Genomic DNA, 12,650 nt, shown 5'->3' on the forward strand with positions numbered 1-12,650 from the left:
AAGAAGCCTATTCCTGGGGGATGCTGGACTCCTGGGACAGGGCAGCTTGGCTTAGGATCCCCCAAGGCCTTGCTGAACTTTCTTAGAACTTCACTGTAGCATAAGATGCTTCCTTCCATTCAGCCTTCCTCCCTCGCCTCTCTCCTTCACAAAGGCCACACCTGCATCCCAGGTCCAGCTTCCTGTCCAAGTGCCCTCATACATCTCTGGCACAGTGCTCCCATCTGGCACTGCTTCGGGGGAACTGGGACAAACAGCCACAAGGCTGCTGTGGGTATTAAATAGGTGTGTGTAAGCACCTAGCCAAGGCCTGGCATATAGCTGATGTTCATTCATCTAATACTTATTGAGTCCCTGCTGAGTGCGGACTTTAGCCTGGCTGCCTTGGGACATATTGGTGAGCAAAGCAGATGAGAACATCAGGGCCACCTGCTTGAAGCCTCTTGCTGACCCCACTGAGCAGGGATAAAGTCCCAACTCTCCTATGGGACACAAGAGCCCTTCAAAGTCTGACCCCAAGGGGCCTCCACACCTCTCACCCCACACTGCACACCTGAGCCTAGAGTCAAAAGTAACTTCTTTCCGCCTACAATCTTGCTTTTTCACCTGCGATGTCTGAATACAGCTTTTTCTCCTCCAAATGCTTCTTCCCTCCCTTGCACACACCCCTCACGTGACAAACCCTTACCCATCCCCCAAGACCCAGTTCAACTGTGAGGTCCTAGGTCGCCGGGGCAGCGGTGTGGTAGGCACAGATCTCAGCACGCCCCCCGTAAAAGCACTTGTTACATTGCGCCTTAATTACGGTTCACAGTGTCCCCGCTAACTTGTGAGCTCGTCTAGAGCAGGCGCAGTGTCGTATCCATCCTGAATCCCCCGTGCTTAGCACTCGGTAGGCCCGCAGCTCGTATCTGAGGAGGCGGTAGAGCCGGGGAGGGCAGGCGATTTTCCGGGGTGGGCGCGGGGCCTGCGACGAGGGGGCGGGGGGCGCTGCCGGGCGGGCGTCAGGGAGCCGCTGGCGCTGGGGGGCCGCCGGGACTGGCCGCGGGTCGCGCGGGCCGAATCGCGGCAGCCGCTGCGGGGCACATGACTGCGGGCTCAGCCTCCGCCCCGCCCGCTTCCCCGCGCAGCTGCCGGCTGTCGCCTCCCGGGGCTGCGGAGAGCCCGGCCGGCGAGCGTCCCCGCCCTGCGCGCTCCCTTTTCCTCGCGAGCTGCGCCACAAGGGCGTCGCGGCTGCCCCGGCCAGGGAAAGCGAAACCAAAGCGGGCCTTCCACTCCCCACCGGCCGGCGGGGGGCCGCGGCGTCGGGAGCCGCGCGCATCGGCCGGGCCGCAGGCGCCCGAAGGTCCCGGGTCTTCCGGCCGCTACTGTGGCGCTGCGGCGGCGCCTCCCTCCCTCCCTCCTTCCCGTCCAGTCGCCGGCCGCCCGGCCCGTGAGCGGTACGCGGAATGGGCAGGTGCTGCTTCTACGTGGTGGGGACGCTGTCCCTGCTTCTGCTGGTGACCAGCGTCACGCTGCTGGTGGCCAGAGTCTTCCAGAAGGCCGTGGACCAGACGATCGAGAAGGTGAGGCGTGGCCGGCTGTGTGTGTGTGTGTGTGTGTGTGTGTGTGCGCGCGCGCGCGCGCGTGTGTTGGCAGGACACTTCCAGCCCACCCTCCCTCTGCTAAACCTTGTGCAGGGAGGATCTGCACCCCGACGAACCCTCTAGACTAGAGCCCTGCTTTCCTCCTTGTCTTCTTGGGGTGGGTTGGTAAGGGTTAAAAAAGGAGGAGAGGAATGAGAACGCTTCTGTTCCTTTTAGAATAATAAACGCGACTACGGATCTAGACTTTTAAAGAAAGATTCCACTTCTCTTCTGTCGTTTGCATCCCCGCCCATCCCGAGCCCTCCCTACGCCCCAATTTCTGTTGGGCCCAAACTCATTTCCCTCCCACTTTATGAAGAAACAAAACTAAATGAAAGACCCCACAGGTGTGTTGGCTGCTTGCTGTGGCCTTGGAAGTGATGTGGGGTGGGGATGAGAAGCGGGTGTGTGGTCTATTGTGTCCTTGCCTTCCTGGGCTGAGCCCGCCCTTGGTAGCCAGGCCAGGCCTCTGGACTGGGTGACTTTCCAGTCCATCAGAGTCTGTGTTTACCGGCCGACTTAGATGTTTGATATCTTGTACCAGCAGTCTGTGTTGCTTTGTTTCACCGTGGATTCTTGCTCTTCTCAAACAGCCATAAGCTTCAGGCAGAGATACATTTAGATCCTTAAAAGAATCTGAGCCCGTCTCTTCCCCTTAGATGTGTGCACTGGAGAGCTGGTCATTTCAGATTTTTCCATCCTATGATTTCACCAGTAGTCATTTCTTCTGCCCTTTCACCCACACCCACCAATCTGTGTGGAAAGAGGAACCAGAGAGAGTTAATGGGATCGCTTTTTCCTTTAAAAAAAGATTATCGGAGCAGCCTTTCTTGTTAGCACCCATAACTGCATGCCTAATTTCTTCCACTGGTTGACACTTGCAGTTGGCCAGATAATAAAAGCCCCGGGCCTCCTCCAAGATTGATCACTGCACTCCCAGTTAGCAAAATCGTTTCGTTCCAGGTGGCAAAAGACATATTCCTTTAATAGAGGCTTTTCTAAAGGCCATCAATTACTTGAAATCTGACGGTTAAAGGCAACTTAAAAAAAAATGCCATGGCAAAGCATAGTTTAATTTTTTTTAAGTTCACGTTGCCAATGGGAGACAAGGCCCACTGTCTGAGCTTCTCAAAGACCATTGTTTTCTCTGAGCACCCATGTTCAAAGAAAAAACTAAATTGAATCTCTCCACGCTTGTCCACCTGCAAATCCACGGCACGATTGTTTAAGGATGTAACCTCTTGCTTGGGTGACTAGAGTTAAGCAATCCAATTGCAGTCAATTGAATTTTCTTGTGTGGCTTTGAAAGGCTGTTTCAGGAGAGCCCTGTAGGTTGAGTGATCTCCCCCGTGTCTCAGATATTATCAGCCTTCTGATGCTCTGTGGGTCTACGTTCATGGGCGGTCGGCAGGGAGGATGCCGGGGGTGGGGGGGGGTGGGCTGTAAGGCAGCTTGGCTGGGACTTGAGTTGGTGTTGATATTTGGTAATTGGCTTTTAAAGATGGTTTTTTCCATGAGGAATGAACTCTGATCTGACTGATAAATTATAGTACAGAGGAAGTGAACTTTCAGAATTGCCTCACTCTGTTAAGTAATATTGCACAATGTGGTATGTGAAACTAAATGAGAGGGCTAGTTTCTGTGGACAGGTGTGGGAATATTGTAAGGCAACCAGAGGTCACGCATTACCATCATTACCATTCTGCTTTCCTGGATCACCTGTAGGATGTTAGCATGAGATGGCGGGAAAGAGTAAGGACTCAGCAGGTCAATTCGTGGGCATGAATCCTGGCTCCACTGTGTACTAGCTAGGTTACCTTTGGCTGGTGCTTAACCTTTCTTGATTTTAGGTTTTTCCATCTGTAAATGGGGTTAATAACAACTCACGTAAATAGAAGGACTATAAGAATTATTAGAGAAAATTAGTGTACTTTTCATGGGGTATAGTTAGTATGTATAGTTATTTGTAAACGATAACAGTTTTATTTTCGTTAGAAGGCACGTAAGCAAAGAAAAAATACATGAGATTTGAGGTCAGGCACCCTGTGTTCAAATCCTAGCCCTGACATTTTCAAGCCTTTTGACTTTGGGCAAGTTACTTTTCTGAGCCTCAATTTCATTCCTTGAAGTGAGGATGTTAGCCATCTTGGGCACAGCGGTGCATTTACCATGAAGCTCACAAAGCTCAAGCTTTGGGTCCCTCGCTTGCACAGGCCCTTCCAAAGCCTTCTACCTAATTCTGTATCCAAAATTTTCTTTTCTTAGGGAGGGCCTCCACACCATGTATAAGCTTCACACGAACCCAGGATCTGCCTCTGTGTGTGCTGTTGTGAGACTGAGTGAGGTAATCTGAGCACAGCATCAGGCATGGAATAGGTGATCAGTTATGGCTGCCATCATTCTTTCCATTAATGTTGTTATGGAAAATTCATTCATAACTTGACTTTAATGTACTTGTAATATAATCCACCCTGTTACTCCCAGTTCTTAATTTTTTCATTTGAAGACTGTGTCCTGTCTTGTCTACATCAAAAAGAGAAGAGAGAAAAAGAATGAAAATCAAATGAGTAGGTTGGGTTAATTGTGAGAAGCTTAGTAACATAATTCCTATTAGAAGAATTTGTCTCATGTGATAATTATCTTTGATCCCCACAGTAGCCAGGGATGATTGAAGGGAGATTTTAATTTTGGCCATCGAATAGAGTGGAAGGAACCAAGACAGTTTGGTTCCATTCTTGGCTTGTTATATTATGCCTTGCATTGGGCAAGCCCTGTAATTGTTTCTCTTTACTTTTCTCAATTGCAGAAGAGGCAGAGTAATGCTTCCCTCCTTGGCCCACACCCGCATCCTGGAGGATTCTCTGAGCGTTAACCAGGCCTTCTCTGTCGAGCATTTTAACCTCCCTGAAGACAGAGCTTTGCAGAGACCCAGCAATCTCTTTTCCTCCCTAGAACCTGGAAGGGCAGGATTTTATGTGACATTTCATTTGGTAACCCTGCTAATTGTTCTGGCACCTAGTGTAGTGCCTGGTACATGGTAGGTAGCTAAAAAGCCTGCTGCCTCACTTTTGATCGTTTTACTTGAAAGAACAGTGTCCTAAGAATCAGCAGAACTTGGTTAAAACTCCTTTTTCTGTCACTAACAAATACTTGGATTAAATTGGACAAGCCAAGTAGCAAAGTATTGAACCTCTCAAACCCTTAGGTTCCTCATCTTGAAAATGGGGGTAATAAGAATACCTACCTTTGGGTTGGTGCAAGAATGAAATAAAAGGATTGATGGAAAGCATATAGCACAGTCCCTCCCAAGCACCTGACTTTGTTATTGTTATTTGTATAGGCAACATATTTGTACAGACAACAGTAAACATTTGTTATTGTTTGCAGCTATTCGTTTCTCATCTAGGAACTGAAGCTTATATAGTAGATAAAGTTCCTTCTAGCTTCAAATTTCTGAGATTCTATGACACAGGCATACGACCTGTGCTTGAGAACAACTCTGCAGGTCAGGATATTAAATTTGCCTGTAGGCTTGTTGACAGTTTAAACATCTCCCAGAAATGAGGACACAGAGCTGGCCGAAGTCAGGGCTGGCTAATAAGAGATGGGCTGGCAAGGGAAGCAGTGAGAGGGCAGGAGACTGTTGACACTTTGCTTCCTATTCACAGACCAAGGAAGAACGATAGCCTTAGGTCTCAACGATGAGACAAACAGGACAGATTCCCTTACCCTTTGCCAGAACCTGAGGCTCTGGGCAGGTACCAGCTGGCCTCCATTGGGAGCCAAAGCAACTTTGGAGCTGTTCTAGTGCCTCAAGAAATAAAATATAATCACTGATAATTTAACCAAATAACATTGATTGGTGAATATGTGGGGTCTTTTTTAAAGTCAAATGAGTAAAACATCTTCATTGTTGTTTATGTAAAGACAATCAAGTATATGTAGTCTTAAAGGGCTCCTTCTTGCCCGGCTACCTCATCTCCTTAGTTGTCTCTTTTCAGAGTTAAGAAGACATAGAATCTTAGATTAAGAAAAAAACCTTAGGCATCACTTAATCTGTTATTTTCTAGTCAAGGAAACTGAGACTGTGTCAATTTTGAAATGGATGGTGGTGGGTATCGAATTACCTTTACACCTATATGGCACTGGATATGTAGATAAGTGACTTAGCAAAGTCCAAATGGAGAGGCTTGGGGGGGCAAGTTGGGTCTCCTAATTCACTTTTCCCGTCCTGAGGATGACCCTACATCCCATTGCCTGTGACAATTCTGGCTTATTTACACCTGTTATCCCGGAGCAGTTACTAGCACCTTCTTTCCTTTCAAAAGAATCCTGGTGACAGTAAATTCTACCCTCACATATCACATTGTCCTCCACTTCTTGGCATTAAAGAGGAGCAATGCTCTCTGAGGAAACGAGGCACCCTCACGCGAGCTCAAGAACGAGCTAGCCGGCTTTTTATAAAGCCGGAAGAGGAAGCTCATAGAAATCCAAGGGTGAGACCCACAGCACAGTCAGGCCTCCTGACAATCCGGTAGAAGCTGGAAAGTCAGCAGGACCAGGCACACTCTGTGTCTCCCACTCGTTCCTCTGCTTTCCCCACCAACCAGCTTCCTCTGATTCCTTGGGCGCAGGCTGTTTCCTCATCTGGAGCTTCCCCAGCCCTGACCCTATATGACTCTTCAGCTACTGAGCCTCCCATGAACGTGCTTCACCTCTCAGTTCCTTCTTTCCGGATTTGTGATAGAGTCATGTGATTGGCTCAGCACAAGCAGAAACCATAGATCTGTAAACAGAGGCCGTATCCCTGCCAGATTCTTTAACTCCTAAGCAAAATTATCCAACTCCTCCCTGGCTTTTAGAAACATGAGCTGGTGACATCAAAATCATATACGTTTCTTTCAGCTGTTACTAATTCATGGTGACCGTGCGTGCATTCATTACTAATGGTTAAGACAATGGAGTGAACCGGTGGTTCTCAGTGTTGTCTCTAGACTCTAGGGAACCACGTCAGAATCACCTATAGAAATTTAAAAAATAGAGACCCCACCAGCCCTGCTGAATCAGAGTCCTTAGAAACAGCACCCAGGTCAAAGAAGCACCCAGGTCATGAAGTCTGTGACTGGTTTGGATGGTGATTACGTTAACCCACGTCTTCACTCCTTGAGATGGCAATTCTTTTTTTTTTTTTTTAAACTTTGTATTTTATTCTTTATTTTTGTTTATTTTTCTGGTAAAAAAAAATACATGCCATTGTAAAAAGACAACAAAAATTAATAAAAGAAAGATAACCACTGTTAAATATATTGTTGATTAATCTACATTTTTTCATTGTGCATATATAGTAATACATATACTTTAGAGAAATGGGGTGCTTCTATTTATTTTTAATTTGCTGTATTTATTTTTAATTTCAACTGGTATGACTAACATATAAAAGAGTTGATAATTCTAGTTGGGGCTATTACTCTTAGTAATTACTATTATTCTGCAGGTTTACATTAAAGGAGATATCTTTAGGGAGGGAGGGGAAGGTTCTAGATTGTGAGAATCGTTTTTGTTTTCTCGTTGAATAAAGTACAAGATTTCATTGTCAGGCCGCAGTGAAGGGGCCATCTGTTCTGCCACACACTTGCTTGTTTCCCAGGGAAGAATCGGCAGGTGGGATTATAAGATCATTAATGAAAACACAGGATGTTGGCCAAGTGACTGGGCATTAATGGCCTATATCATCAAGATATATACTCTATATACATGATACATTACATGAAGCGACTATTTTTTATCAAAGCTGGTAACTAGTCAAAAGCAACCGAGGAAAATAAAGGCTACATTCAGTGTTTGCTCTCTATATCCAAAAGCACTTTTAGGTATATTCTTTGGCAGTCATCTGTTTATTTAGCAAATATCAATATTTACTGAGTGTGAACCATTTGTGAGGCAGTGTGCTAAGAGCTACGGATACAATAGTAAATGAGACACAGCCCTTACCCTTATGGAATTTATGATCTAATTCAGACTTTTGGGGCTCAGACCCTTTTATTCTCTTAACAATTATTGAAGACTCCAAAGAACCTATATTTCTGTGGGTTATATCTATTGATATTTACAATATTAGAAATTAAAACGGATACATTTTTAAAACACAAGAATACACAGCACATATTCCGTTAGCTGTCAGAGCAATGACATCATTGCAAGCTCTGTGACCTCTAGAAAGCTCCTCTGTATGCTCATGAAAGAATGAGAGTGAAAAAGGCAGATTATGTCTTAGTATTATTATGGAAATAGTTTTGACCTTGGGGAACCCCCTGAGAGGGTCTTGGGGACCCCCAGAGGTCCTCAGACCACCCTTCGAGAACTACTGATCTGGTTTTCATTTAATTAATTTTGTTGATTTTTAGAATAATTTAAAAAATAACATAATGTCTCTGCTTTATTTCTGTAAGGCCAGTTTGGAAGCTATATTATTAATGTTTTCAAACCACCAGGATTTTGTTTAGTTTGTTATTGGGTTGGCCAAAATGTTCATTTGGTTAGTGAATGTTCAATAAAACTCTTGGTGAAAATGAAAAATGTGTCTTTTATGGTTACTTAAAACCGAACGAACTTTTTGGCCAACTCAATATATATTCATATGTCCTTTTAGTTTCATTAGTCCAGTGTGAAGGGTAGTAGTTTGGGCCATTGGTGATGCAGGTTCAGCAGATCTCCTGTCTTTTCCTGCATGTGAAACAAGCTAGACTAGAACGTAAGCAGCTCCATAATTGAATTCCTTGATAACTCCCCTCTAGCCTCAGCCCTGCCAGGGATTTTCTATTCATATGACACAATTTAGTATTTAAAGCTAGCCTGAAAGCTCTCTTTGAAGGTAGGGGTCCTGCCTTATGTAGCTTTGTATCCTCTTCCCAACCTGCTGAATGAATGTCATACAAAATAGATGGTCATTAAACATTGCGTGGATGAATGGAAGGACGAAAACTTAACATCTTCAGGATGATTTTGTTTGTATATTGTTATTTAGCTTCACATTTTTGTTCCACTCTGTAGGCCAGTGGTCACGTTTGCCTCACTAATAGTTTATGCCTTTAAAATCTGGAAAATTCACCAAATAATCCAGCTTTTCAGCTTCTCCGGAAACATGTGGCTGTTTTGCCGTGCTGACCCCATCACAGTCCTGTGTGGCAGCAGCCTGGGCAGAATAGAGGCTGCTAACCTCCCTCCCTGTTCCCACCACGGTCACACCCCTGTTGTCCCCTGACCGCAAGGCTCAGTGAAGGTGCCCTTTGTCATGGTGCTTGCTCTGCTGTCTTTCATAGAGTAGAGAAATATCTGTTTGTGTCTGATGTTCTTTACCAAAAGAAGGAAAATGAAAGATAGCCTGTGTTTAACAAAATGTGTTTAACAAAAATGGGAGAGGGCATATTTCTGTGTAGAAGTGAATATTATTGCTAGGATTTGGCTTGCAAATATGTACAAACCTGTACCTGCTTCACTCATTGACCTTTCCCACGTGGCTCCTTTGGCATCTGAGTTTTCTACTCTTTCTAGAGAAAGCAAGGCAGAATGCCATGGTTATGGGAATGTAATCATTACTCTTGCAAGTCCCATTTTAAGGATATTACTTTTAATACTATATTTCTGATAGTCCACAGTAATGGAGGGAAGAGGAGACGTAGAACATTACTTATTTCATCTTTGGGAGATATAATCGCAACCAAACAGGTTGTAAAAGAATGACTGGCTCCACAGGTTATACACAGAACCCAGCATTATTGTCACGGCCACATTTCTTATTTATTCACATCTTAAAATACTTTCTGGGGCTTCCCTGGTGGCGCAGTGGTTGAGAATCTGCCTGCCAATGCAGGGGATGCGGGTTCGAGCCCTGGTCTGGGAAGATCCCACATGCCGCGGAGCAACTGGGCCCGTGAGCCACAACTGCTGAGCCTGCGCGTCTGGAGCCTGTGCTCCGCAACAAGAGAGGCCGCGACGGTGAGAGGCCCGCGCACCGTGATGAAGAGTGGCCCCCCACTTGCCACAACTAGAGAAAGCCCTCGCACAGAAACGAAGACCCAACACAGTCAAAAATTAATTAATTAATTAATTAATTAAAAAAAAAAAATACTTTCTGTCATCCACTCCTTCAGCCTCTTCCCCCCAACCCCCTGCTGGCTGGAATCCACATATATTTCCCCAATTTTCACCTGGTCCTTTTGATTGACTTTATGTCTGGTGGCTGCTTTTTCTTTAGGCTGGCAGTCTCAACCTTGGTGTCACATTTGTAATTACCTGGAAGCGTTTAAAAAGTACTCTAGTGTGTATTTTGTAGCAGGAGCTTTTTCAGGATAGCTGTTCCACCTTCTTGTCTTGTATGTAATTTTTTTTTAAAGGTCAAGTTTTTTTTTTTTAATAAATTATTTATTTGTTTATTTTTGGCTGCATTAGGTCTTCGTTGCTGCGCGCGGCCTTTCTCTAGTTGTGGCGAGCGGGGGCTACTCTTCATTGCGGTGGCTTCTCTTGTTGTGGAGCATGGGCTGTAGGCACGTGGGCTTCAGTAATTGTGGCTCATGGACTCAGTAGTTGTGGCTCGCGGGCTCTAGAGCGCAGGCTCAGTAGTTGTGGCGCACAGGCTTAGTAGCTCCGCGGCATGTGGGATCTTCCCGGACCAGGGCTTGAACCCGTGTCTCCTGCATTGGCAGGCAGATTCTTAACCACTGCGCCACCAGGGAAGCCCCCCTTGTATGTCATTTTATAGACAGAGTAGCAGCTTACACATAAACTAACATTTGAACCTCAACTGTCAGATCTCATTAGCCAAAATTGTTGGAGTTGCAATTAAAGCAAAATGAGTTCAACAACAGTGACATTAAAAAAAAAACAAAAAAAAAACCCAAAAAACCAAGGCATTTGTTCTTGAGTTAAAATAAGGTCAGAGAATAAGGGTAAAATGTTAATGGCAGCGTATTTCTTTTACCTCAACAGAGCATTTAAAAAGGTAAATAGTGCAAATTACTTACATTACTATAAGAGTCTGCATTGGGTTTGCTTAATTTCAGGGAGAAATTTTTAAAATAATGCAAACCAACTGGTGTTTTGCTATATGGTAAGTTTTATTAATCTGGAATCCAATGAGAATCATCCACATGCTTTTAGATCAGGTTCTCAAAGTTGGTCTGCATCATCTCTGGGTGAATTCAGACGGTGTAGATGGCAACATGGATGCCGAGTTTGTGTTTAATTATTAAGTAGCACTTTATTGAACTAAAAGAACAACCAGCAGTGCTCTTGAAGCCTGGAAGTTTCCTTTAAAGTATTACTTACTCCCACCAAGCCCAATGCAATTCCCTGAGTGCTTATTTTTATCATCTGGACGTGGCTTATACCAGGACAGCCGGTTCAGCAGCCATCCTTGTGCTGCCTTCCCGAAAGATCTCTGTCAGGCTGGCTTGGATGTGTTGTATCTTGTGGCTGTACCAACTCATGTCAGCTCTCAGCAGAAGCAGCTAATCCAGCCCATACCTGGGGGAAGGTGGGCAGTTGAGTGTTGCTGGTCTCTAAAGGACCTGTCAGGGGATGACAGCGGATGGCAGGTGATGGGCTGCGTCAGGTCAAGAACCTCAGACTTTATCCTGTGAGCAGTAGGGAGAGTGTCTGTCCTGATAGGCACTTTTGAGAGAACTCTCTGGAAGCTGATGTGGATAATAGCTTTGAAAGGGCCAAGGCTGGAGAGAAGGAGACCAGTTAGGAGACTACCTGTTACCTAATTACCTATTAGGAGACTAGCTAATACTGAACAGTATTGCCTCAGTCCACGCCGGTGATGAAATAGGCACAGGAATAGAAGTGGAGAAGAGGAGGAGGTAAACTCAATAGGACTGAGTGATTGATTAGGGGAGAAGTTCATGAGTCCCTTTTTTGGTCACGTTGATGTTGAGCAGCCTGTGAGGTATCCAGGTGGGGATTTTAGGATGGATCCATACAATTGAAATGATCCAAATAATTTCAGGCATAAGCCCCTCTTTGGGCCTTGCACTGTTACATGCAGGTCAATTTTGTGTCCTTAGCTAAATGTCTTCTTGAAACAGGGCCTATGCTTGTTGGGCATAGAGAAAGCTCTCATTATATACATATTGGCTAATTAACTGAAAGGTACGTTTTTCAGTCCAAATGATTAACTTGGCTGTTGACATTACAGATTGACCACGTAACTTGATCATCTTTCCAATACCTCTTTTGACGGTAGTGCCACCATATTATGCCTGGAACAATTCATCATGTTCTGCAGTATACAAAGTCACACTGTAAAACTGATTTGGGACCTTACGCTGATTGTTAATTTAGCATAAGTGGAAAACTCTGCTGGTTACAGGGTTGTCTAGTGGCCCGGGAAGGTCTCGGAGCCCAAGTGATGATTTCTCTACAGTTTCACGGTCTTTCTGGGGTAGGTTGCCAGATAAAATACAGGATGTCTAGTTAAACTTGAATTTCAGATAAACTACAAATAATATTTTAGTGAGTATGTCTATGCAATATTTTGATTCATTTCAATTTATAAGTTGTTAGCATCTTCCTATATAGACGTCATCTCTCTCTCATACACTTTTTCTTGAATTATTTGAATGCAAGTTGCAGATATTACAGCACTTTGCCCCTGAATCCTTCAGCATTGCGTCCTAAGAATTAAAGCATTTTTGACATGGCCTATGCAATATTTGGGACATCCTTGGGCATCCTTTGTTTTTATTCACTAAATCTGGCAGCTCTACCCTGAGGGTGCGATGGTGGGGCAGCTGCTAGAGTGGCCAAGCATGGGCTTTGCAAACCCACAGACCTAGACTTGGTGGGATTTCACTTGACTTACTGGCTCTGTGAGTTTGGGAAAGCCGGTGCCACCATTTCCTTACCTGCAAAATGGGAATTCTTACCTTGCAGGGCCAGCGTAAGGCTTAGAGATCCTTTCCATAAAGCCCTAGCACAGCACCTGATTCCTGGAGACTTTCAGTAAGTAGCATTTTAGCAATG

General features: G+C 45.1%; 1 protein-coding gene across 1 annotated transcript in view; it reads left to right on the plus strand.

Moving 5' to 3' along the window:
- The first annotated feature begins 1,119 nt into the window (after positions 1 to 1,119).
- The window catches only part of SCARB2 (scavenger receptor class B member 2), a 66,277-nt gene continuing 54,746 nt past the window's right edge, over positions 1,120 to 12,650 (plus strand). The window contains exon 1 of the mRNA XM_068542803.1: positions 1,120 to 1,565. Within this exon, the coding sequence (XP_068398904.1) occupies positions 1,449 to 1,565 (117 nt within the window). The 5' untranslated portion in view covers positions 1,120 to 1,448. The remainder of the gene's footprint in view (positions 1,566 to 12,650) is intronic.

This window comes from Eschrichtius robustus, chromosome 4 (genome assembly GCF_028021215.1).
Source record: "Eschrichtius robustus isolate mEscRob2 chromosome 4, mEscRob2.pri, whole genome shotgun sequence".
Classification (NCBI taxonomy): Eukaryota; Metazoa; Chordata; class Mammalia; order Artiodactyla; family Eschrichtiidae; genus Eschrichtius; species Eschrichtius robustus.